General features: G+C 38.7%; 3 protein-coding genes across 4 annotated transcripts; 1 reads left to right on the top strand and 2 right to left on the bottom strand.

Moving 5' to 3' along the window:
* Positions 1-379: 379 nt before the first annotated feature.
* On the bottom strand, positions 380-14,544 carry vps37ba (VPS37B subunit of ESCRT-I a). Of its 2 annotated transcripts, none has more exons than XM_041228373.1 (4): positions 14,349-14,544; positions 7,573-7,744; positions 4,804-4,886; positions 380-3,979 (listed from the first exon to the last, which is right to left on the bottom strand). In XM_041228373.1, the coding sequence occupies exons 1-4, from the start codon at positions 14,451-14,453 to the stop codon at positions 3,479-3,481; spliced, it is 861 nt and encodes a 286-aa protein (XP_041084307.1). In that variant the 5' UTR covers positions 14,454-14,544; the 3' UTR covers positions 380-3,478. The 2 variants fall into 2 exon arrangements, with proteins under 2 accessions (XP_041084307.1, XP_041084308.1); XM_041228374.1 differs by lacking the exon at positions 14,349-14,544 and adding an exon at positions 13,891-13,977.
* Positions 14,545-16,841: 2,297 nt separating this feature from the next.
* Positions 16,842-22,863, bottom strand: zgc:113436 (uncharacterized protein LOC503528 homolog). The gene is made up of 8 exons (XM_041227351.1): positions 22,502-22,863; positions 21,275-21,468; positions 20,873-20,984; positions 20,484-20,622; positions 20,105-20,159; positions 19,738-19,995; positions 19,298-19,414; positions 16,842-19,212 (listed from the first exon to the last, which is right to left on the bottom strand). Exons 1-8 carry the CDS (start codon positions 22,686-22,688, stop codon positions 19,000-19,002), a joined length of 1,275 nt encoding a protein of 424 aa, XP_041083285.1. The 5' UTR covers positions 22,689-22,863; the 3' UTR covers positions 16,842-18,999.
* Positions 22,864-23,372: 509 nt separating this feature from the next.
* On the top strand, positions 23,373-25,929 carry ogfod2 (2-oxoglutarate and iron-dependent oxygenase domain containing 2; the record flags this gene model as incomplete). Its single annotated transcript, XM_041228756.1, has 7 exons — positions 23,373-23,641; positions 23,838-23,894; positions 24,010-24,120; positions 24,249-24,348; positions 24,675-24,799; positions 25,216-25,473; positions 25,834-25,929. Coding segments are annotated over exons 1-7 (882 nt in total), but the record flags the coding sequence as incomplete, so codon positions are not given.
* Between the last annotated feature and the right edge of the window lie 2 nt (positions 25,930-25,931).

Genomic DNA, 25,931 nt, shown 5'->3' with positions numbered 1-25,931 from the left:
ATATTACCAGCTATGGAAACAGTCAGGTGGATAACACTTTCACGCTGTAGTTGGCATCTAGGGCAATCATTAAACGGGGGTGTATTCTGTAAAAGCAAGGCTTTTCAAGTGGAACTGTCTTGCTGACTCATACCTGGCAGAGGGAAGAGTGGCTGATCCAGAATGTCAGTTGTGAACAAGGGCAGTACCTAATCTAAAATGAGGTGCACAGACCTAGCCAAGAAAAAAAGGCAGGGATCTTTTCTTTCAAGCACTGAAATGAAGGCACAACATAGACAAAGTGCTTGTATTGTACACCTCCACAGCCTCACTGTCAAAAACAAAGTAATAGATACAATGTATTGTTAATATTTACAGGAAGACCATAAGAAGCAAGAAACAGATATAAAAACTGTTTATTAGACTTAAAATAGTCAGAGGTAACTTACGCAGTCCACCACTACAACCTTAATTAGTCATACAGAGGAGTTATTACAATACATTTTATTTTACATTAGGAGTGTAGAAGGAGCTACTTTTTACATTATAAAAACAGTGATTTCTGAGAGTACAGTGCTTACTGAGGCTCACCTATCACAGGGAGTTCAAGATCCACCTACTGTTGAACAACAAGATTCAAATAAAAGGATGTAGATACAATATCTCTCAATAGTACCAGTTTAGTTTAAAAAGGCAGAGTTTGGCAACCACTTTAAACTGGCAAGGCGAGTAACTTCTTGTTTGAATCAAGGTTTTGGGTAAAAACATCCATCCATCGGCTGAGTGAGCTCTTGAATGAGGGTAGCTGGCTCCCCACACCTGCATGGAAATAGATTTCAGGTATGTGGAACATACCTGCATGCTCACATACTACAGCATGCAAACAATGGAGATGCAAATCCGTTATGTTAATGCATGCACAATTCTGAAGCCAAACAGGGCTTTCCAAGCTTGGCTTACCAATGCTTAGCAGCACAGCCACTGAATTGGAAAAAAAAAAACTAAAAATTAAAAATAAATATTAATAAATAAATAAAACTACAAAAGGCTAGGTGGAGCTTTTACACCCTGAAAGTACACATTGACAAATTTTGTAGTTATTGAACTTCTTTGTTTAGGCACGAAGTGCTGCTGATTGGGTATACAGCAAATTAGACCTTAAGTTTTACTATGGCAATTTGGTTAAGGAGAAATCTTAGCACCTCAATGAACAAAATGTATAGCACATATGTATTTTTTTTCATCACAGCTGTTTTTACTTTAATAATAACAATTGTTAGGAAAGGAGTAGCTAGATTAAACTTAATATAATAAAAAAAAAACAAGACTATACAGACACACACACATATATATTGACAGTTTGACAAAGTAGGAGTACAAACTCACATTTTTGCAGTTTTGACAGAGAATCTACATATTTTCTTTTTTATAATCTTAAATCAGATATGCAGTTGATAAGTAGGGTGGTACAAGAGCGCTATACATTAGACCATCGTACTGTAGCTGTAGGGTATATTTAAACTAGTTCCTAACCCACAAGTGACCAGGCTAGGAGCACAAAGGATGGCTTTAACAGCAGAGTGCTAGCAGAATAGCAAACCACTTGACGTTTTATATTGTGGCAGTTGTACCCGATAGCTCTCACTGAATTCTGAAAGCAACATTTACTTCAGATGTTCAGTTATGTTACAGTGATTGATTAAAAAAAGGTGTAACACAAGGCTATTTACACTCTGCAAAAAGACCTTTCAATTCACTGCCATAGTTAGGGTGGTAATTCTGCAAGGGGTCTCTGCTACAGTGAGTGGTCAGCTCTGCCTCGCTGTTACAAATAAAAACAAGGTTCTTCAAAAGGAACCAGCGGGGCTGGCTGATGGGGTGTGTACATGAACACTGGAGTTCAGGAAACCCGAAGCCACATCATGGCGAAGTGTTCAAGGGCAACAGGACTCTTCCAACGGCGTTTTATCAATCACCAACATTAAAAAGCTATAATGCTGCGGTTTTCTTTATTCTCTAAATCCCCAAGTTTTTAACTATTAGTAAAAACCAAAAGGATAGCACAGAGGGTCACAAAAAAGTTTTCCTTTCCTTTGACAAAACCAAAGCAGGTGGCATATTCTATTTGGTCTAAAATCTTTCCTGAGATACTGCACCACTGACCACTGACCTGACTAAAGCATTACAACATTACTATATGCAACGGTATCCCCCCCCCCCCCCCCCCCCCCAAAAAAAAAATACATCTCCTGCATTTCAACATCCCACTACACCCTGCTATACTGTATTACAAACCACACCCTGCTAGGAAGACTAGAATGAAAAGTAACAGTGCCCAATGAGGTGCCTACTGATGCCAGCCAGTTTTCTGTTGAAGTCCACCCATCACAAGCAGTGCTACAAAGGCACTTTAAAGTCACATGCATATATGGTTTTAAATGTGCAAGTTCCAAAAACATTTATAGCAACATTTCAAATAGGTTAATGCTTCTTTAAACTGATATTCCCTGAACATGTTCGACCACCAGCTCAAATACAAATTACTATATACTTGTACATGTACAAAAAGGTACAACAAACAGTGGTTATAAGAACTGGTCTGATGTGGAACCTTGTGCACATCGTTGGGAGGGGGGGGTGAGCTCGGCATAATAGCAATTTCGGTCAAATCTATGCAGTGAAATATTTATTTTAAGGATTTATCACATTTATTCTAAAAAGTCCACAAAGCAAATCCTGAAAATCCAGTTTTAGTTTTTTTTTTCTTAATACTCAATAAAACAAAAAAATCCCCAAAAACACCAGCAACCTAAAAATAAAAAAGAAGATCACAAAAACAACATCTTTGGTAGCTGGTTTGCGCTTTTAACCTGATTATCCAAAATGTTTAGGTTCACTTTAGCTGTAGTTTGAACTTCAGCACAGGTGTTGTAGCACAGTGTGTTGTAAATCTCTTCAATGCATGTTACTGTTGATCTTTCTAGATCTGATTCTTAGCCTCCTCTCTAAAGTGTACCCCACAGCACAGTGCTGTTCAATCAGGAACATCCAGGGTTATTGTACAGCTTGTCCTATCATTAAATGTAAATAATTTGAAAATGTCATAAACAGAATAAAATTAAGATTGCTATCATAGGAAGAAAAAAAAAAGCTTTTAAAATAGGGAAAACTTAAACTTGTCATGTGTATAAATGTGCTACCACAACTATGTTTCCAGTAATGGGAAAAAATATATATAAAACCATCCGTATGACTTAACAGCCTGGAGTGAATCAGGACTCAGGAGCAGTTTGAATTCTCTACCAAAGTGACAAATACAACCAAAACACACCTTAACTAGTTACATAAAACTGAAGTGTTTTTTGTTTTTTTACCAAACACCCTATGCATTTACAAGCATACAGTATGTGAATCCTATCAAACAGCTTTCCACTGCATACATATGTATTTTACATGTATTTCTACTATCCAGAAATTTGCCCTTAACTACAGTACCTGTTCACTGCATGATAAAGCCGGGCTGCGGGGCGAGGTGAGGTGGGGGTCTTTGGGGGAGTGCTGGTGGGTACTGATGCAGAAACGGGTTGGGGTAGCCTGCTGTAGGCTGGTTTAGGAGTGGGTTGCCCACTCGAGGAGGTATAGGAGGGTATGGAGTGACTGGGTAAGGCAGAGGAGCTGGCCCTGATTGCATTGCAGCAGTGAAAGGAGTGGGCTGGGCAGCGCTTATGGCTGGAGGTGCAGGCGGAGCCCGTCTTGGCATGGGGAGAGGAGGAACGTTGCTGTCGGAGGAGAACGAAAGGGGTGTCTGGGGGGCTGGGGTTGCTTCTGGAGCCAGGGGAGCCTGCGCTGGAGCCTGGGGCAGCCGGTGTCCCTTCAGCACCATCTCCCGGAGCTTGTCGATTTTCACCCGCCGCAGGTGAGCCAGTTTCCGCTTGCTCTGATACTCGTCAATGAATGAGTCCAAGGACGATTCCCCTTCGAGAAACTTTTCAGCCATGTTCTAAATAAACAAACAAAGAATTCAACATGTTTTTTCGTCATATACAAATTTAAGATGCAATTAGGACAATCAACAACACATCAGCTTTTTAATTATTTATTTTAGTAATAAAAGACCATTATTTTTCTAGGACAGGGGCTTATTTTTACATGTGTTTCTGAAATGTGACTTGTCCCTGTTTGCTTGTACGTATTCAATTACAAGACCACTGATTAAGCGTCTCCTCTTGCACAGTAGAGAAATGAAGTGTCAAAGATGAAAAAGCCTGAGGGGGGCTGTTTCAATATTGAGCACCCTTTTCAAGCCACAGCAATTCACTCAAGATCATGAATATATTATGTGTCAAAGAAATTTTCCCACATTACTGTATTTATTCAGTATTGTGAAACAGTGTTACATGTCAATAGAAATGCTGCAATCTAAAAATGGCAAAACCTGGTAGAAACAGATTAGGATTCTATTGGGTTTGGCCATATGCACCAAAAATGTAAAATACAATGAACAATAAAAACAGTCACGTGCGAATGCTGGCAGCATTATTAAAATGTTAACGTCAAAGGCGGCTATAAATAGAGTAAACAACTGAATACTGTGAAAGGCCCAATTGTTTTCCAGTCTATATGGTTCCTCTTTTACATGGCCTTTTTCTTAACTATTCAATGGTGATCTGCACTATTGGTTTTAGAATCCAACAGCAGTTCATAAATGTCAATCTTTCCCTCATTAATCCAACAGTTCCCTCTAAATAACTTGCGACTTGCGACAGATTCATTAATATTTCCACTTTTCCATTTTCCACTGCGTCGACAAAGACTGCATCTCACCTCTGTTTCTTCTTCAATTTTAGCTCCTTCTGCCTGCAGGAGAGCCAGGAGTGTGTCAATGGAGCCCCTGCTGGACTGGTGGTCTACAAAAGTTCAATCAAGCAATCACAGATCCAAATAAGGAAACAGTAAGTGTTGCCTGACGGCTTCAATACCCTGAACACAATAGAGAGGTATCACCTATCAGTGTTGTCTGGACAGTATGTGCCTGTAGGTATACAAGAGTCAATTAATAGAAGGGATCTGAGTGAGTTTGACCCAAGTAGCAGCAGAGGGGCTGTTGCAATAGTGTGGTGGAACTCAATTTTAACATTAAGAACCTGTGACATGCAGCTCATTTTCAAGCAAGAATACAAAAACAAGTTTCAAGGCACAACTTTCTTCAAACAAAAAAATAAGAGCTTGAAAAACATATAAAGGATTTCTCCAGGTGGGAGAAAACAGGGCAAAAATGAAGACCGATTTATGCAGGTGAGATCTAAACGTTCAGAGTCAGGCTCCGGTACACACTGCACCATAGTTCTGAAATGATTAGTAAATGCTGACTCAGGGAGACCGATATAGAAGCATTTATAGTAAATGACCTTTAAAATGATAAAAGGAACAAACCAATACTTGATTGTGTAAGTAGCCAACTGCAATCTTACTTTACTGTGGGTGTGCTGGATGAACAGTAGGTTTTATGGGAAAGAACTTGACAACAGTGATAATAAAAACTGTTTACATCACAACCAACTGCTTCATTTATGGTACGACAAGAGCGATGGCCATGTGTTAACACCCAGCCTTTGTAAACCAGAAACAAAAGTGACAAAGTTTCCACTTTTCAATGCGTCTCACTCCTCCACAGAAGATTTAACAGGTAAAGATGGATTGTGTAAAGTGTTTTTTTGCACATGTAGTAAGGATGACAATTTACACAAGGTTTAATGTTTTGCCTGCTGTTACGCTTTGCCTTCACTATATCCTTGCGGTTTAAATTAGGATCGATAAAAAAAGGTTTGGATTTCACATGGACTTGCCGGTCCCTTATGCAGTAATAAAAACACAGCTGAGCTTCATGAAACATTTCTACACTGCTATTGGCTTCTTCAACAGACTGGAATTCTACAATCTTTTTTAAATGGTCTCAATTGAATTCTTCTGCAAGTGGGTGACCACGCCAGCTCTTCGCTGGCTCCATTTCCTTTCTTCTCAAATCTCTGAACCCGTCTCTGCCATCACACAGTGAACACAAAAGCAATACTGTTGTGCTAACGGACCACAGCAAAAAAGACTCCAGATGTAGAGCACTGAACGCAATAGTTGTAATCACCATTGTTTTTGTGCAGAACTGTAACAATTTTTTTTTATTATTATTGTGAAATGTCAGTTGCCATAGAGATATTCAGGCTGCCTATACACAATGACTCCGATCAGACAATAGTCTATTTGCCTCGAGGCAGGATTTTCATCTAGATCACTTAAGCCAAAAGTCTAAAGCTGAAACAAGCTTACTAGGATTTCTGGGTATATCCGTAAATCGGACAGCAAATGAAAAAAATGGGTTCCTTACTTTTGTATAGATACACAGTGCTATGCTCACTGTACTTTGGATTATAGTACTTTAAGCTGAACAATGTTTGGATTTCAATCACAAGCAATTACTTTCTAAGGTTTGACTGTTCAGATGTTCATATGAATTCGAAAATAACTGTAAAAATGTGTGTGCGTATAGATAGCCAGACAGAAGGGGTGGGCAACGATATGAAGATTGTATATCGATATCATGCACGTATTTTGAAATCAATATTATCGAAGTCTTCCAAAATAAAGAAAACTATAATAACACAACTGTAATATGAAACATATACATGTAGACATTAACAGGTATTTACATCGGAAAACCAATAACTTACTTTAACTTAGAATTTTAATATCCATGGAGAAAAACAAGGTCTTGTTATATTGTTTTACTGTTCCATCCCATCAGCTACCTCAAAACTGAAATATTTATTTACTTCACTGCGCAGACTAGCCAATCCGGAAGTAATTTAATCTTCTCTAATGCACAACACATCTAATTAAGTACTGTGTCATACTGAATGTTGCATTATTTTGAGATGTGAGAAAGATGTGAGATTTTATATATATATATATATATATATATATATATATATATATATATATATATATATATATATATATATATACACACACACGATTTTTTTAATCAAAATGGATTCCCCCCGTGATCAGTAAACTCACCTGCTGTGTGAGGTTACTCAAGATGACTATAGTAAACAGCAGTGTTAATCAGCACAGTATTTGAAAAGCGCCTCCCACTGCAAACAGCAGATGCCCACAAGGCAACTGGGAAGCATGTTGGGCTTTCTAAAGTTTAAATAAATTCCATGTGCTTAAAAAGGAATGGTCGTCAGTGATATTGCCCGCACATGCCTTAAACACATTATTTGTAATATGTAAATGTTATTTAAATACCCATTTATTGTAACCAACTTGATAAGCAGGGGTATGTACATACACAGCAAAGTGTGCAGAACAGGAGTCATACAGTGCATTTGGGACAGGGGAAACAGGCAATGTTGTTAAAAGGTTCAGAAACACATTTAGAGAAGTCAAAATCTACACTGAAGCAACAAAGTTGCAAAAAGTTACTTTGATCCCCAAACATTACACAGAAATTCAAAGTATCCAAATGAAGCTTTGCTGCACACTTAGAATGTAAACTTCGCATCATGCCTTAAGGTCACAGATGACAGTAATTACCTAGTGTCGTTTTCCTCATCTGATACTTCTCAAACTGCTCCTGCAGTTGACAGTATTTCTTTGTTACCTGCACTTTAAGACAGTCTAGTTTGGGCTGATGTAGGAGGTTTTGTTCTGCTAAGCTGCGATTACTTGCTAGGGTCATTTCTTTCGTCAGCTTCACATTCTGCACCTGCAAAAAGAGACAGAGAATGCACATTTCTTGTTTGTCAGAGAACGTGCTTTGAATGTTAAACCAGAACAGCTGTCGTTCTGACTAAACACCAGACATTTTATTTCTGCTTATTTTAAACATTTGTGAACAGAAACAATGTGTCTCATATGGCATATTAACAGAGTTTCCTTTTGCTCAGAAACCCAGTAGAGCAAGGTTATAGGTCTGTACAGTACTGAAGACAATGCCTAGAGTCTAAGGAGGGATCGGATTCCCCTCTATGAATGGGCTCTTGTACACCTACAAGCACACACTGTGCAGACAACACCTGTTCTATAAACGCACCTTTCGTTGCCTGCACTGTATAGGTATAAACAGGACCAGCCCACACAGTAGGCCCTGGAAAGCTACAGTATTCAAAGGATATCTTTCTGCTGTTCGGTACTGTGTTGTACACCATTATGTGAAGCATAACATCTTTAACCACGTTCACTTTCTTGTGCGTAATCACATGCTTTAAATATCCACCTGCAGTGGCACGGTTCAGGCTTGGACAATCCTCTAATGCATGTACGATACATTTTTAGCACATTCATATATTCACACGAAAGACGTGTCCTTTATCCATTTAGCAATTTTATGATATAAATAAATAAAACAAATACAGTATGTCAGACTATAAGGTAGTCTGCGATAAGAAAGAAAATGTTGGTTTTTTTTGTAACAGTGTATCGAAAATTAGCAAGTTTCTTTTAAGATGCTTTGATATAATTATTTATATATTTAACATACCAGGAACCAAACACCATAGATTCTCTGTTCAGTTACCTTACTTTAAACTAAGTACTCAATGTAATCAAATCTATCTGTACTCTCATTCAAATGTGGGTGGGCATGATAGGGATCAATTAAAACAGTTTCAAGTGGAAAAACTGGCTAGCCTTGTAAATTTGGGAACATTTATGTTAGGGCCCCAAGGTCTTAAACTCACACATTAGTAATTCTAAGTTGTTTTTAAAATAGACAGATTCCATTGTGGCTACATAAAGGAATGGGGCTTTCACAATCACTTATCAGTAGATATGCTGGTCCTATACATGTAAAAAAAAGTATAAGACAAGTATGTGACATATGACAGTCTCAACAAACTGACAATTAATATTAAATTCATATCTCAAAATTCACCACTACCCTAAAGGCGTTTCCACTATATCCCCATTCCTGGGGCAAAGCCTGTAAGTGCGGGATATCATAATGCTTTTTACATTTTAATCATACAGTACTATTTATTTTAAATTCTGTCATGTTTTGCCAATTTGTGAAACTGTGCATTAAGTCCCACGTTAGTTAGTGGTGGCCATGGATCTAGATTTTGAAGGATGTCAAAATTTGACTTGAATCAAGCTGCCTACACATTTGGAAAACTGCCATAAACTAAGATTAGGGTTGGTTGGTTTTATAGTGTTACTGATTATATTAGCAATCCGTACGTAATATGGAAATCTTCACCTGACTTGTTTTAACCTGCCCAAGAAACTTTGCGCTCTACCGGGCAACTTTAATAAAACTTGTCAGGATGCCCTTTCTGTCGTCTGGGAGTTCCCAAAGCATACAAACAAGCTGGGAAACAAGACAGTCCCACACCAGCGGTAAGGCCTGTGGTTAAAGACAGAGGAGCAGCACTCGCCAGATACCAGCCTTTCCCGCCCGCCCACAGTTTGTTTTTGGCGAATTAAGAAGTTGCACTGCACAGTGTCTGTAATTCACGACTCCACGCTCGCACCACTAAATGCCAGCTTCAGTACCTAAAAACAGAACCAGTAAAGCGCACTAAAGCACTGAGTTTTTACTATAAACCAGAAGATGACCTTCAGGTCAGTGTCTGTAAACCACAGATTTCACAATGTGCACATCAAAGACTGCGGAGAAAGTGTAAATAAGCTACTGCAGTAACCCTAATCTACATCAGGTTTCTCCAACTCATTTCAACAGCTACTGTAGTGTAGTGTTATACGGTCGGCAGCTTTCCTTTCTGATGGGAAACAGGGGATCAATGCAAGATGTGGACACTAGACTCTTGCTCATCTATTGTCTGCCCTTCAGATGAGACATAAAACCGAGGTCCCATTGTAAGTGACTCTGCAGCAGCAGCAGTTGTTGATGCATAGTTCTGTTCCCCCCCTCCCCCTCTCTATAAGTCGCTTTGGATAAAAGCATCTGCTAAATAACTAAATAATAATCCGCTTGCAAAGGAAACTCCACAGTGAATCAACTTATCTGTACAGTACAGTATCTCCTACAGCCTATCCCGAAAACTTACTGTATTGACAGACTTACAGATTTCCTCCACTAATAAGATTTCAGTGCTCAGCTGTCATTATCCTACTGCCAGATTCCTGCTAAGCTTGGAGCCTTGAACTCTCTCTCTGTAAAAGCAGCTTACAGTAACACTAATGTAACACAGTAAAAGGAAGAAAAAAAAGCAACATACAACATGTAAAAAAATAAACAGAAGACCAGTTAAAAACACAAAACAAGAAATAATGTATGGCATTATACAGTATACTAATGAGTACTGTATTCCTTCGAATTTAAGGCACAGCTCAAATTTTCCCACCCTCAATTTGAGGAAAAAATAAAACATCAAATAAATCTGCATTCATAAAGATACAACCTCAATTACGCATTAGGAAGCAGTTTGCAGCTGTCTGCTGTCACACAGAGCATTACAGTTATGTGCTGCTTCTCATTTCCAGTCGTGATTACTCACACCTGTTTTTCTCCCAATGTGTTAAATGTGGTATTGCTTGGCATGTCAGGGGTCTGGTCAGCATTTCCGATCTGTCCAAGCTGGTACTCTGTTAGAAACGCTGAAATTGTAAAAGCTTCTCTAAATTCCTCAGGAAGCTAATGACACTTCTTTGAAAATGGCTGCCTGTATGTCATGGATGATTCGAGATCGGGCAGTAACCTTTTGGTTCGCCTTTTCTCAACAGTCAGTCACATTGCGGTTTGTGTATTCTGGCAGCGACGTCATTGTTCGTTTTTTCTCATCAAGTCACACTGCTGCTTATGTATTTGGGCAGTGCCGTCATAGTTCGTTTTTTCTCAGCCATCAGTCTCATTGCTGCTTGTGTATTCGGGCAGTGACGTCATTGTTCATTTTTTCTTGTTAGTAAGTCACGATGCTGCTTATGCACTCGGGCAGTGATGTTATTGTTTGTCTTCATGGCAGTAAGTAATGTTGCTGCTTGTGTTCAGGCAGTGATGTCATTCTTTGTCTTCACAGCAGTAAGTCATGTTGCTGCTCATGTTCAGGCAGTAACATTTTGGTTTTGGGTAGTCACGTCTCTTGTTGCTGATTGTAATACACACATCACTACTGTACTCAAATGTACTTTTGAGAAGCAAAAATGGTTTAAAAAGTGAGTCAAATTCATAGGAATATGGTAAATGTCTACAATAAATGTACACCTTAATAAAGTCACAATTTGTTCTGATAATCAAGCGTATTCAAAGAAAGTAAAAAAAAAAATATGTACTTCTTAAAAAAACACGTACATCGAGAATATGGTTGGGAGCACTCAAGTTGTATTTTTTTTTTTGTTAAATATTTTACCTATTTGTCTACCCCTATCTTTTTATATGCAATGCAACAGATACAGTAGGCTACTGCAAGAACCATGAATACAGAAAAGTTTATGAAATTAAACAAATGTATAATACAGAACTAAAAAGATATATATTTTTTTCAATGCTCCACTACACCTGTAATTTCCTGTTAAATTACTGTCAATAGCAGACCATCATCTTCAAGTGGTGGTTTTCCTTATAAATGTTCACCACAGTAAAAGCACAGCAAAATGTAAAAAAGCCTAGTGAAGGCATGGGAAAGCACAGGTAAGCATTGTAAGGCACAGGCCAGTAAAGCATATTAATAAACATGTCAAACCAGGGTAAGCTATGGTAAATGCACATTATGACCTGGAGAAAAGCGCAAAAATAACAACGTGTTAAACTTTGATAAGGGTTTTGTTTAACTCCAGTACTATCATAGGATAAAACCACATTCTCCAAAACACACCTATGGCTGATATTCAATATCCTCCGAGTGGGACCGCAGCTCACCACAACTTACTCTCTCAGACACTTGATTAAAAAAAAGAATGTGAATAAACAGACATGGTCTGGTGTTAATTACAGCCAACAGTATTGAGAGGAAGTTAATTCAGTCAGATACAATATCAAACAAAAGCAGAAGCAAGAACAACAGCTTCAGAAACACAGTAGGCTGTTTTTTTATTGGGACTTTGTATTTTATTTTGCATTTTAAAAACTCTTCCAGGGTGTCCCTTTTACGCAAAAAAACAAACAAAAAAAACCAAACAGAAAAACTGTCTTGTTTTATTGGGACTTGGGTCAAACCCTAAGCCTAATCCAGTCCGATGTTATTTTATATATATATATAAAAAAAGTGTGTTTTGTTGAAACTGCAGGAGGATTTCAAGAAAACTCCCATATTAAAATAGCAATTTTTAAATCAGCACGAGTTCTGCTGCCAAATAATAATGAAAATGGTCCTTTATAGCTACAAAAAAAAAAAAAAACTTAATCCTGCAACAGATTTTCACTCAGACAATGACATGCCTACATTAGTAGTCTCTAAGAAAAAGCAGAAGACAACACAAACCCAAGCAGCTGCTTCTTCACTTGTTTCACTGGGAATGGTAAATTAGAGCAATCAACCCCAAAGAGCCTTACCTGGTTGACAGTACCCAGATTCTGTGAAGAGCTCTATCTGAATAATCAAGTAACTGGTTCGTGCCACACGAATGCACAATTATGAATAATGGTTGCGTGCTGTTGGGTACACATACTGAGCTGCTATTTACAGCACTGAGCCACCAAACCACAGACATGATCAATTGTGTTTGGCTATTAATCAAACAGCCTTCATGAAAAGCCTCAGACCCTTCTTTCCTTCCAGAGCTTCTCACTCAGATGTCAGATTCTTTTTACCACTGTCATTACCAGAGTGCAATAAAACAGTGCATCAGAAGTAATTTACATTGTCAAGAGAGCTCCCTAAATCCTTACCAGCTCTCCTGTAGTCAATGTACAGTACTGAAATATTGTTTTCTGTTATACAGTGCTTTGCTAGATTTTCTGATTGGAAAATACTTGTACATCAACACTTCTTTCTTTCAACAGCAATGTGTATGTCTCCTCTGTAATAACTGGAAATACTGTAGCAACTTGTTGCATTACTGTATACCATAAATGCCTTGACAGCGATCATGTTTTGAAATTCAAAAAAGTGTTTGAAAGAGCATGCCATCTCATTAATTCAGAATTCCTTCCTGCTTTTTGCCTGCTGGCTTTTCAAATGAAAGCTAAGCTACTGATCCCTCTCACCAGGCAGGGGGGCTACAGTAAAATTAAAGTCACTTTATGAAAAGTCTGGGAGGTGAGAAGAACAAAACATCTGTTTCAGATTACTGTCAGACATGATTAACCTTCATATCTACACACTAACTAACTAAAACTGTGTTACTTTTTTAAACGTTAAAACTATGCTGGAAACGTTGAAAAGCGCAAACACTGTGGATTACCAAAGCTGGTTACGAATCATGTGTTCTGATTCAAGAGCCCTTCTGTGGTTTGGCCATGAAACTGAAGCGCCATGCACTTCTAAAACATGCCAAAAACAGTACTGCACAGTACATCAAGTCAGGCTTTTAAAGCGTGCCCACTAAAGACTTAAATATATTCTCTTTGCAACAGTTTCCAAACAATTAACCCCATGGAACTATGAAACACAATCAAAGAAAAGTTTGCAAAAGTAGCTCTGTTTTTTTTTTTCGTGTTTTTTGCTTCCAAAAGTAAAACCCATTAAATGAATAAATTACATTTAAAAAAAAAAGTATGATTGTTTAATATAATTTTCATCATACAGTATCCTGTTGTGCGAGTCTTTGAAACTGCACCCTGTTAGTGAATGTTGGCACATCAGTTCTTGACATGATGATGCATCTTAATCTTCACATTCTCGTCGCTTATAAGGAACACGCTTCATTTCACCAAGAAAAAAAAGCAAACGTTAAAACACACACAGGAAAAAAAAAAACCGTTGCATTGGTGTACAAGGTGTTTCATAGGTTTACCTGGAGCAGGTATTTTTTGCTGACAGGGTGTGTTATATCTGGACCCACGACAGGCGTTAACTGGTTTCACCCAGTCCTGTTACTGAGTTCCCCTCTCGTCATCTTGTGACACGTCTGGTTCGCTTAATAAATAATTTTTTATATTAACAACGAGTGAAGACTTTGTAAAGACAGCCACTAAAAGTTAACAGATAAAGAAAGCGATGAGACTTTTTGTTAAGCTGCAGTCCATCAATACTGTAAAATAACACCGTAACAACGAATGTGTGTTACAATTACATAACCAAAGCGGATCAGGAATGAACAGTGACCCGTTTTAAATAACTGTCCAGTTTAAATAACAATTGGGAATATCTCCGTTGTCCCGTGTGTACTTTTTTTCTCGATGCACAGTGTGGCCTCTCCCTTCTCGCAAGAGTAATATCTGTTGTTCCCTCAAACAGAACGGCTAGTCTTACCTCGTCCATCTCCTGGACCATGTTACTCAGTTTCTCTTCGTCCTCCAGCAGCTCGTTTAACTGCACTAGGGTCAAAGAGCTGAATTTGTTACCGTTCACCGACATCTCTACAGCCGCAGTGTTACTCCTCAATCCCCGTTGGAGGTTTCACTATCGTCAACCGAAACCGAGCGGTCCAGACCGGAAGTGTCACATCAGGAGGAAGGAGAGGCCGAAAGTCATGGGAGAAGGATTCCTTCCACAGGTCGATGACGTCATTTGTTTAGCTGGATTTTATCTGCGGTATTTATTTATTTATTTATTTTTTGGGTACGTTTGTTGTTTATATAAAATATACGATTTTACGGAAGCGGACTTTGCTTTACAACTTGATACGTATTGCTGTGCATATAAACAAACAGATACAGGCTTTAGTGACAGAGACTCGTTCAAAGGTACTCCAGTTCCAGACGTAATGCTTGAATATCAAAGGCATTTCGGCTAATCTCTGGGTATTGTATAAATCAGAAGACTCCAGTCACGACGGCTATTCCACTCCAGGTTTAACAGATGCAACGATACAATGGACTATTTCAGGGTCTGGATTGAATGCTTCAATGAAATAATGTATAACAACAGGGCAAAAACAAAGACCAGGACTAGAAGAGCCAGCTGCAGACACCCAATTGCACAGCTCACGGCAGCAACAATAGGGTTATAGCACCACCACGTGGTGTATACAAAGTCTGACAAGCCTTCTATACGTCACAATTATATTTACCATACCGTGTAGAAAAGTGCTTATTCAAATTGTGATACAATTTGGTTTGGACATACTTCACACTGTTTATCTCATTTGCATATCTGTTATTCTTGTTGAAGCATTACATTTGTCCATATGAGGGTGTGTTGTTTTTCTGTGTAGCACTTTCATTAGGATCCCCTTCCCTTACTTACATCGACTACAGCTGTTTCACTGGGAATCAAATAGCCCTTGATTATAATACCGTTCGTCTTTTAAAGAGAGGACCTGAAGAGAGAATGGCGCTATCTGGGTTGAATAGACTCTGTGTGCTGGGCCCGTCCTGCTTATTCGTGTTGAACAGGGTCAGGTTTCTGGATCTGTTCACCGAGTTGACCGGGTCTTTCACGAAGTGATTCTTCTAGCTTTATTTTTCTTCTGTTCGGTCCTGGGACCCATATGTTACCCCAGTACTGAAACTGGGGTGAATAGATTTAAAGGGACTTGATTGACCATTGTAAAGTTACATTTAAGGGGCGAAATGTCATTAATATAACTGTCTGCCAGACTTCGTGAGGTTTTATTCTATAATGAACTAACAGGATGGTGGGTGACACCCCTGACTAAACTCAGCTTAGAACCGATCCTCTCCCACTTCTGAAACGTGTTTATGTTTTGTTTGTGAATTTTCTCTTGGAGTGAGTTTCCAGCACATTCAATAATGACCCTTTCTGCATAATCCCTCTATTTTGATAACAATCTTGTTTTGTTGGTGTCCGGGAGTGGACCTCTTAAATGCACACACACTATTTATTGCAGCGTCTTGATTTTTCTCCAAAGCACGAAAGTTCAATATTAAAAACTAATAAAATGGTACCCTAATTACAGTCCAATTCTAATTTGACATCCCCCGCTTTAGAGATAAGGCAGTATATTTTTTTCCCCCCAAAGTTAACAACATCTTGGTTAAAAGCAATAAATACATACAACTCTACAAAACAGCAGTGAAGCTTGACAATGGAGGACAAAATCTGAACCGATTCAGACGTGAAACTCTTCATCTGACTCACTGCTCTTCCTTTTTGACTCTCTCTGGTTTTCCAAGTCTGTTCGGTGGGTTGCTTGTAACCTGGTTCATGGTCTCAGTCCCAGTCTCTATCCCCAGGATCTGTCTCTTCACCAGCTTGGAGTACAGACCTTCCTTCCGTCCTTCCTTCTCTCATGAAAAATCTTGTAAAAGAAATCTGCTGGCTGCTTGTTCCTGGTTGGTGCTTCACAGCGTCCTGGAAGCAAGTGAGAGCCATTCCTTCCTTCCCTGTATCCGCCTGGCAGTTCTGTGATAAACCCGTGGGCGTTGGCCTTCATTGAAGCCTGAACAACCTCCTTCAGAGAGCAATCCGTCAGGCCATACGCGATGTTCTCACAGAGCGGGCAAACAGCACTGGCTCCTGGTCCACAAGAGAGACCTGGACAAACCGGTAGAACATTATACATTAATTTGTTTACAAGTGCCCAATCAAGATTGAACCAAAAAAAAAAAAAAAAAAGATTGTTTCTGAAAAGTGACAGTGCAGAAGCATGTTAGTGTTGCGTTGCACTGTGAAGCCACACAGTAGGTGAAGGCACTAAAACGTATGCTAGAGCATTTCCTGTAATAACCCGAGGTGTAATTACAGGAGAAAATGTTAGTGAGGAAATGTAAGAAATCATCAACTATACTTTTTAAAAAAAAAAAAAAATTTAAATCACAGAAACTTCGGGGTTACTTGAACAAAAACAAAGCATCCCTGGTAGCCTAATCTAAGGGGTACGTCCTAAAGATTTCTGTCTGCTTCTTTTTTGCAAAGACAAAAATTCTTGCAGTAATTGTAAGTTTTGTGCATTGCATCAGATATGCCTGTAATGAGCTGCATGCAATGCATCCTCAAACTGCCAGCCACTGCCCACTGCAAAGTCTAATTGCCCCCATTTAATCGTACACAACTGCCCTTGCAAAGCCAGTAAGGAAAATATCGCAATGACAGTCAAGAAATATTCCCTCTTTTTTTTGGCATTTACTTGATCCCTGCTCTTAAATGTAAACAGTCTATTCCAAGGTCCAGCTATTAACTTGCATCTTTGTTTAAGTTCTCCTCTAATACATTTGAAATTGCCCAGATACAAAGAATACTGTTTTTCTAACTTGATAAACTTTTCAAAAATCCATTTCTCTTACAAATATCACTGGTGATTTAACACTATTCAAACTGATGGTGGCATTGCTGTTTATTAAACATTATTCAGCACAATGTTATTATTTACAGTGTATTTCCACATTTTAAAGATTAGCAACAGGCAATCTTTTTACACGACTATCCTGCAAAGGGATAAATAAAACATCATTTTGTTGAAATCTCAAACCATACACTATTTTAAACATAAACAATAAGTCAAATATTTACCAGCATTAGAACGACTGCAAGTTTTCAGTAAAGTAACAATGGCATACATTTAAAAGGTGCATCAGAAAATAAAACCCCTTTTAGCACTGTATTCCATAGTTTTTTCCATTCTCACAGCATGCAGCCTTCAATGCATCCTTTATACTCTGCAATTAAATGTTAAGTACCATTTTACAGGTAATTTAGAAAGAAATATAGAACCAAAAGAAATACACTAAAATCAGTAGTGTAAGACAAGAAGCAACTTATATATAGGCAAGCAGCAGTATTTTCTGAAGAGGCAAATATGCTTTTTTTTTCTTAAATAATCAATAAAGGAATGATAATGAATGCTCGAGTATTTAAGCATTTTATTATTATTATTATTATTATTATTATTATTATTGGAGAAGAGCTTGTGTTTTAAAGTGGTTAATGTTGCAGAGAAGGGCCTATCAAATGGGGATGTCCAAACCATGCATTTCCTTGGGTTCCAACCTACTGTCAAGTATCTCATTCTTAAGTTTCACCTTAAAAACCGTAACCAAGTGTTTATGTTATCAATAGAGAGATTTGGAGAGAAACTACATAAATATAAGCTCAACAGCAGAGCAACAGAACCACTCAGAAGGGATGCATTCATATTGCAAGGTGTTAAGTGAAAAAAATTAAGAAATAACACATGGCATGTGAAGCAATCCAGCTTTCATTATACGCTGGAGGTTCCCTTTCATGGTCAAGTGTAGGAAACAAAATCCTTCTCGTGGATTATCTCTTCTGTAATACACTTTTAAATAATTAGAAACGTATGCAGAACAGAACACACATTTCAAACTGAAACACTTAAAGCGGTTACGTTTGCTGAAAGCAAGTATAACATAACTAGTCCCCTTTGTTATTAGTGACCCTTTTGAAAACCTGGCACAGTGTATATTCGTAAGGATCCCCCCTACACCTCTAGAGTAAGACAGCATGGTTCTCACACAGGATGATGACCACTGAACTCTTTCTCCTCAGATCAGGACCATCCACTTCAGCGTTTCACCCAACAGGAGTGCTCTTTCATAATGGAACAATCGTCTTACAAAGACTCTCATAGCACTGTTCAAGAAAGAATGATGTTGCATTAGCTAAAACATATTTAAGTTAATAAAAAGTCACTTTTTTGCCATTCCTTCCCTGGGTTTCTGATTTGGATGATGAACGGAGTCATTTTAATCATGTGAGAAACTCTGGATCGATAGGCTACAGTATTTTGAAGGGCAGTACTGCAGATGTCCTGCCAGGTGTGGACACTTTGGTCAAACCTGGCTTATGTTCTTCCTTTCCTTTCTGCTCAGGTTTGCAAATCAGCATATTTTCTCAATTACCCTCGTCAGGGCTTATGGGGCCACCTTCTGAACATACCTTGCCTGAAGTACAAAGAGTGAACTGTACATTAAAAGGAGAGACATGACCACATACCAAGGCATTGAGGCAGGGTGTTTACCCTCTATGAATTTTAGCCTCTTTACTTTACATCAGAGCCACTCTGTTCAGAGGTTAAAACAGTTTCAACTGGAAACGACAAGAAGTGGCTTTTCTTCAGCCTTTTCAGCTGTGCAGAGTCGCTTGTTCCATACAATGTGTCCCCAACTTTAATGGTTATGGGCTGCATGCTCCTCGCTCCCCTTTTGGTGCTCTTCTTTTCCTTCTTGTAAGAGGCGTTCATGTTGGCAATAACCTGAAAAAAAACAGAAGCAAATTTCACACTAGGGTGTATCTCATACAGGAGCATGGCTACGTGGAAGCTGGTAATCTGAACTCACCGTTTGTTTAACTATGTTCTGCTGCTGTTGTATTGCTGTAACAAAATCTGCAGTGCAGTCTTGCTTGCCAGAGCAAATCTCTTGTCCTTGCTGCTCCTTGAGATTGTCGAAATCAATCTAAAAGTTTAAATCAAGGACAATTTAAGTAAGAACACCTAATTTGTAGCAGACAGAAGCACTCAATACTTATTGCAGCTGGCAAGTCTTTAGATTTTAAAGCAACAGATAAGGTTGTATTTTTTTCACTGATTTCACAGAGTTCCCACTGAAAATTCCCACTTCTAAAAGAACTGTGTAATATAAATATTTCTGTACCACTTAAAACACTGCGTTAGGAACCTGGCATCCGGTTTAGTTTGCTTCTGTCTGGTAAATGATTGAACGCACTGCACAGAGAGGCACAATTTCTTTACAATAGAGAGGTTCAGCTAACACCTTACCTCATTTGGCAAACTTGCTTCCCTATTGAACATCAAGAAAAACGGTGTAAACTTGGTAGTTGAGTTGACGGAGGTTCTGAATGCAAAGAGAACAGGATCCAAGTAGTCATCCCAGTCCGCTTGCTTCTCAGTCACCACCTGTTTAATGGCTTCTTTCAACAAGTCACTGCTTCGGTCGTACAGGCATGTGTACAAAGGATGATCAGCCGGTGACACTTTATGGACCATGTTCCATCTGTCAAACAGGTGTTTAGTGACCTAAAAAAAAAAAGACACAGCAAAAAAACTGACTGCGAGACTATATGCAATAAGGATAGAATTTTCTATTAAAAAAAATAAATAAATAAAAGTAGGGCGGTTTTCTTACTTCATCGCAAAACTCCCGGCTTTGGCAACAGAACACAGTTTTAGCAGCCCCAAACCTGGATTAGGAACAAAAAAAAAAAAAAGATTGACAGTAATATACATATTAGCAGAAGGGTAAACATAACATATTGAGCGGTGAGCATTCAAAGTATCACCATATGAGACTATAGGGAGATGCCTGCACGCCACATTGTATTCCACAAGGTGAGCTAATCCAGCTGTGATGTATTTCCTCCGCAGTTTCATTGCCGAGTCGAATGCCATGCTTCCATTTTTAAATGTATGCATGGTGGATATGTAGTTCATGTTGATCTACTATTTTCACGTTACTGATAACAATTAAAACAAAGAAAGAATAACATCTTGCCAGGTAAACTCACCTGTAAAATGAAGACGCCATACACTGTGCTACTGACATAGACTCCTTCTTCTGTATGGGAATGGCTTCAACCCACTTGCTGAAATAATCTGTTATTACAAGCACGGATGTGTTACCTCTTCTAGATTGCGGAAAAGGCCCTGCAAAATAAAATAACCAAATACATTTAATAAAATGATCGGAAAAGGCCAGCACTTCCTACTTATACCACATGAACAGCTTAAACCATAAAGGTATAAACAGAAACAAATCTTACACTAATAACACTGCAATAAAAATTCTATCAAGCGGCAAAAAAAACAACAACATTCAAAACCAACTGGCTCTACAGCATTCTGACCCCTTTGTAAGGCAGCATTTCACTAGGTATTACAGGAGATAGTGTTTTACCAAGTACTTCGATTCCCAGGATTTCCCATGGTGCTTCCACTTTAATAGGTCTGACTTTTCTGGACATGTTTTTATTGTGCTCGGCATGTTGACACGTTTCACAAACTTTAATCTATAAAAAAAAACAACAACGTAATTAGCAGTGTGCCAAACAACATGTTAAGAAGCTCCTTCCTGTGAGATACTGTAGCCCCGATTGCACAGGGTCCCAAACCTGGGGGTGCAAGCTAGTTTCAGGGAGCCACTGCATAAAGAATTTAAATATAAATCCTGAACTAGAACCATGAAATACAAGAATCAGTATGTATATTTTATACATGGAAAAAAATGTACATGAACATAATCAAGCCCATAGGAAATACTAACGCTTATTAAATAGACATGAAACAGAGCAGGGCATACCCAGTCTACCACATCCCTCACTATTCCCAGCCAGTAGTACTTGCTCTGGATCCTGTGGACTGTTTTCTTCTGTCCCAAATGGTGCCCAATGTCATTGAAATGGCTTTCCAGAAACACCTGCCGTTTTCTTTCGGGATCAATAACTACTTCACGCTTCTCTTCTTTCTTTGGCCCCACATAGTACAATCGGCCACCTGCCATTAAAACAGAAACAAAATCCAATGAACAGATCTGCAAAGACGAACTAGGTATAAGAGAGCACATATCCTCTGGCAAAGCGTGACGCAAGAGGAAGACGCGTGCCAAAGGATTCCAGCACACGTGTGGAGGAGATCAAAATCAGTGGGTCAACATTGTAAAAGGACGTGTGTGAACCTACTGTCCGTCCACAATACAACTGGACAGAGTTAATCACAGGAACCAGTTCAGTATTTCAGAGCACACGTGACAAATATCATCTAAAAAAATTAAAACTTACATGACACTGTTATATGTATTCATGGTATTCCCCCCCCAACCCCCCACCCCAGTGGGATTTAGGCTTACTCATTCCAAATAAATCTATCTTGAACAGGGTTGAGAGGGCAGTGTCATGTTTTTGGACTGAGCAGGCATTTGGCATGCAGTGGACTTAGTCAGGGTTACCATATGACTCCATGTTCTCTGGGACAGTGTAGGGCAGTTCAGGCTTTTGAACTCACACATTCTGGTAAGTGCAGTCCTGCTTCTCAAAGAAAAGAAACACGTGAAAGGTACCTGAGCCGGGTACAACGTGCCACAATGCATGCGAGTTGAAAAGCCTTAACTGTCCCCTGGAACATATGGTAACCATAGACTTAGCTGAGTTGCTATGCTTTAAACAACATATTATACCGAAGCCATAGGTCTACTGCAATTATAAATGACCCGTTGTTTTTTCTAGACAATCTCTATCGCGTAGCAGTGTTCAGTGCTTGATAACAACCAGTTGCAAGCTGGTCCATACAGAAAATACACGATGACGCCCACACAATACTGTATAGATACAAGACAACACCCCTGACTATATCAGTGCCGATAAACCGTAAAAACGTCGCAATCGCACATCTGATACAGGTCAGAATGTGTGTTTTATGTCTCTTTCTGGTTAGCTGATTGTTAAAGTTAATTCTATTAAAATAAAAACACTGCTGGCCACCGTGAGCTAACGGGGTCATAAAATAATGCACTAACTAAAGTGACACGTACCTTCTAGTATAAATTTCTGCGCGTATCGTTTGAGATTTTTCTTCCTTATCGGGCTCATTGTAGGGCGGAAGCAGCCCTCCGAGAGAAAGGTGTATATATCCTCCCATTTGTTGGAGGTAGATTCGACCACCTCTTCTTCAGCAACGTGCAGAGAGTCCATGCTTAGCATTTGCAATAATTTAAACATATATACTTCAACCAACCGTCGTTAGAAGAGAGACGTCAACCTGGATTTTACACATTAAATATTATAATTTCTGGATTCCGGTTAATGGTATTGTTGGTGGTAGTTAACGTGTGGTCTTAATGTAGGTGTTTGTTGCTGTTATTATTATTATTATTATTATTATAGAGCCCGGACGTTTTTCACCGATGGACCACAGCGAGGAAGTCAGCTGGTATCATGCTAAATTCCGTTTCCTCTAGTCTCGTCTGTCCTGCAAGAGTCTGGGAACTTTTAAAACTACGACTTCTGTTTCACAAAGAGTATTCCAAGTCAATTAAAACTCCGCTTTCACACAATAAAACACACACACACACATTAATATATAATATCTCAAAATGTTGCTTACCTTCTACTATAAAGTTTACAGCACCTATTTTTCAAAACTGACAGATGCTTGGCGTACTTCCCTTTGGAAATATCCTTGCAGACTTGCCTGTACCTCGTTAAAGAGCCTGCATCGCTGTCACAATTGTATTCAGGCTTGTCAACTGCAGGAACGTCTGTCCCCTTTTGATCCTTTCCCCATTATAAAAGTTTTCAATTCACAGCATCGTTTCTCCCTGTAACTTCTAAATTTACAAAAGGACCCCTTTAAAGTGAAATTCCCAGGAACGATTTTATGTTTCAACTTTCTTCCCGGATTGATTTACAGTCGGACCAAAAACATCCGGGTGCAGTGAAACTGCTGTAGTTCATAATAATATATGAGATGGTGCAGAAATTAATAACGGGGAATTCGTAGCTTCGACGTTTTATAGTTAAAGTTAACCATTGAAATCATGGAATGCAATGAGAATTGTAGAGCAAAATTCTACTGCTGTTCCTGCTTTTACACGGACAATATTTTTCTGGAGGAATATAAAATCCACGTTAGATACATTTCTGAGCAGCAGTTCACAAAAGATTACAAAGTGGTAAGAGCTACAGCTGTAAATTTACAAAATTAATTTGTTTGGAATAGTGACCGGATCATATGTTACAGCTGGTTTCACAAAACCTCAGGTAAAGCAATCTGATCTTCAGTGGTACTCGGGGTCCGTGAAACCAGCCCATTGACGTTTAATCTAGTTTATGTTTCGCTGTAAACTCACAATCCTTTCATTATTTCAGGTCTTAAGAAATCTTGGGTGTGTTACAAACGAACAATTCAAAAATGTCACGGAGAAGGTAAACAGAGATATCAAAAAAGTCACCATTTACTAAAGCCTATTATCAAGCAACGCGTGTTATTACCAGCACGACGACAAAAAAAAAAAAAATTCTTTTTTTTTTTTTTTTCTAGATTGAAAAAGAGATTCAGAGAAGGCGGCTACTTGGCCAAAATTCAACAGAAAGAACAGCTTTTATACGTGAATTTTATAAACCCCGACACGGTCATGTTTATGTTTTACAGGTACGTTGGGTAAAGTACAAACGATATGATTAACACCGTTCCAGCACAAGCATGGGACCAAAATAAAAGCAATTAAAAGACTGTTTTAAAGAATACAACTTGTTTGACTTTTCTTGTTGTTTTCCTAGGAATCATACCTGGCCCCTGAATTTCTAGAAATTGTAAACTTTTCTCGATCAGAAGATGCTAATGTAGAAGGCTTGCTGAGTCTCATTCAGTCACTTCCCGGTAATTATATTGTAGCATTATTAACTAAAACACATGTTCCATCATTTAATGGCTATAAAACAGACACAAGGATAGTGAAAAAAATTGAAGGAGTAATGCTGTGTAGTGATTATAACACTTAGTTTACAGTGTGTGTGTGTTTGAAATGATGTGCAGTTCACTGTTTTGGCAGTTCCTTTCTATTCTCAATTTCAAGATTTGTAGGTCTACAAATCAGGATACAATTATAATCTTCATGATGCTGATTTTTGTTTTTTTCCAAACTCACATATGTGTTGAATTGTGGTATATACAAATTTAAATTCCTCCTTTTTTCATTTTGGGAGCTGAAAGAACCTATCGTTTCCCGGTGTTTACAAAGGAATTCTGCAGAAACCTCATGGAAGAACTGGAGAATTTTGAACAGTCGGATGCACCCAAAGGCAGACCCAACACCATGAATAACTATGGGGTACGAAGAAACCAAATACGTTCATCAAGTTCACATGACCTTAGCATTGTGACAAACAAGATATAAAGTGTCATAAGATGGTGAGATTAGCTTAATAAACTGTTTCTTCAACCCTTAACTCATCTTAGCCTCTCCCTCTGTTGCCCATCAGCATGAAAATCTCATACTAAAGGGAAACTTATCACACTACGTTCTAAGCTACCGGTGTGTTGGTAAAATGGGATAGTAAGCTGAAGTTTAGCACTACAAAATGACATGGCAGAAACATGGGAAATTCTCACTTCTAAATCTCATCATTAACATGCATGCATCTGCATGGGCTCTTTACAAATGAATTTCAATATAGTTAAGCTCATCCGAATTAATATAGAAATAACCCTGCTGCAGACCTGTTCTCTTTATATTTATTGGTACAGATTTTACTGAACGATCTTGGATTTGACAAGCTATTTATCACTCCTCTTCGGGAGCACTACCTCCAGCCTATTGCAACGCTGCTGTATCCAGATTGTGGAGGGGACTCTCTGGACAGCCACAAAGCATTTGTGGTGAAGTATGCTTTGCACCAGGATCTGGACCTGAGTTACCACTATGATAACGCTGAAGTCACTCTTAATGTATCTCTGGGGAAAGCATTCACCGAGGGAAACTTGTATTTTGGAGACATGAGACAGGTATACGTGATAATGCAATCAGAGCTATCTTTTTTTTTTTTTTGTACTATAATGTTTAGAGCTTATACAAACCATTGAAAATGCTCAAGGGTGAAGCAGGGATCAGCAGCGTTTCCTCAGAATGATTGTGGACTTATTTTGATTGTTGATGTAAAAATTTTTGACAGATAAAATCATTTAACAGTGTTAACTCTGCATTCTCTCAGTGTAAACTTAATATTGCAAAATCACTTAATTGGTTGGTTTGAGTGATGACCCTGCTACGCTATGCTAACTACGCTTGGTTTAATTCCATCGTTGAGTCTGCTGTTTTTATACTTTTAAACATGCATTTGTGTTTGTGTTGGATTCTCGCTGCAGGTTCCTATAAGCGACTCTGAATGTGTGGAAATTGAACACAAGGTTACGTGTGGCTTGCTTCATCGAGGACAGCAATTCCACGGGGCTCTTCCCATCAC

Source organism: Polyodon spathula, chromosome 25 (genome assembly GCF_017654505.1).
Source record: "Polyodon spathula isolate WHYD16114869_AA chromosome 25, ASM1765450v1, whole genome shotgun sequence".
Classification (NCBI taxonomy): Eukaryota; Metazoa; Chordata; class Actinopteri; order Acipenseriformes; family Polyodontidae; genus Polyodon; species Polyodon spathula.
Note: the sequence above shows the minus strand (reverse complement) of the source record. Positions and strands in the feature narration are given on the sequence as shown.

Coding starts and splice junctions, on each gene's coding strand:
- vps37ba (XM_041228373.1), bottom strand. CDS start 14,453: ATGTCGGTGAACGGTAACAAATTCAGCTCTTTGACCCTAGTGCAGTTA. Junction 4,887..7,572: donor GATGAGGAAAACGACACTAG/GTAATTACTGTC, acceptor GAACTTTTGTAG/ACCACCAGTCCAGCAGGGGC. Junction 3,980..4,803: donor AAATTGAAGAAGAAACAGAG/GTGAGATGCAGT, acceptor TTGTTTATTTAG/AACATGGCTGAAAAGTTTCT.
- zgc:113436 (XM_041227351.1), bottom strand. CDS start 22,688: ATGTTTAAATTATTGCAAATGCTAAGCATGGACTCTCTGCACGTTGCT. Junction 20,623..20,872: donor CCTGGGAATCGAAGTACTTG/GTAAAACACTAT, acceptor TTTATTTTGCAG/GGCCTTTTCCGCAATCTAGA. Junction 19,213..19,297: donor AGAACATAGTTAAACAAACG/GTGAGTTCAGAT, acceptor GTTTTTTTTCAG/GTTATTGCCAACATGAACGC.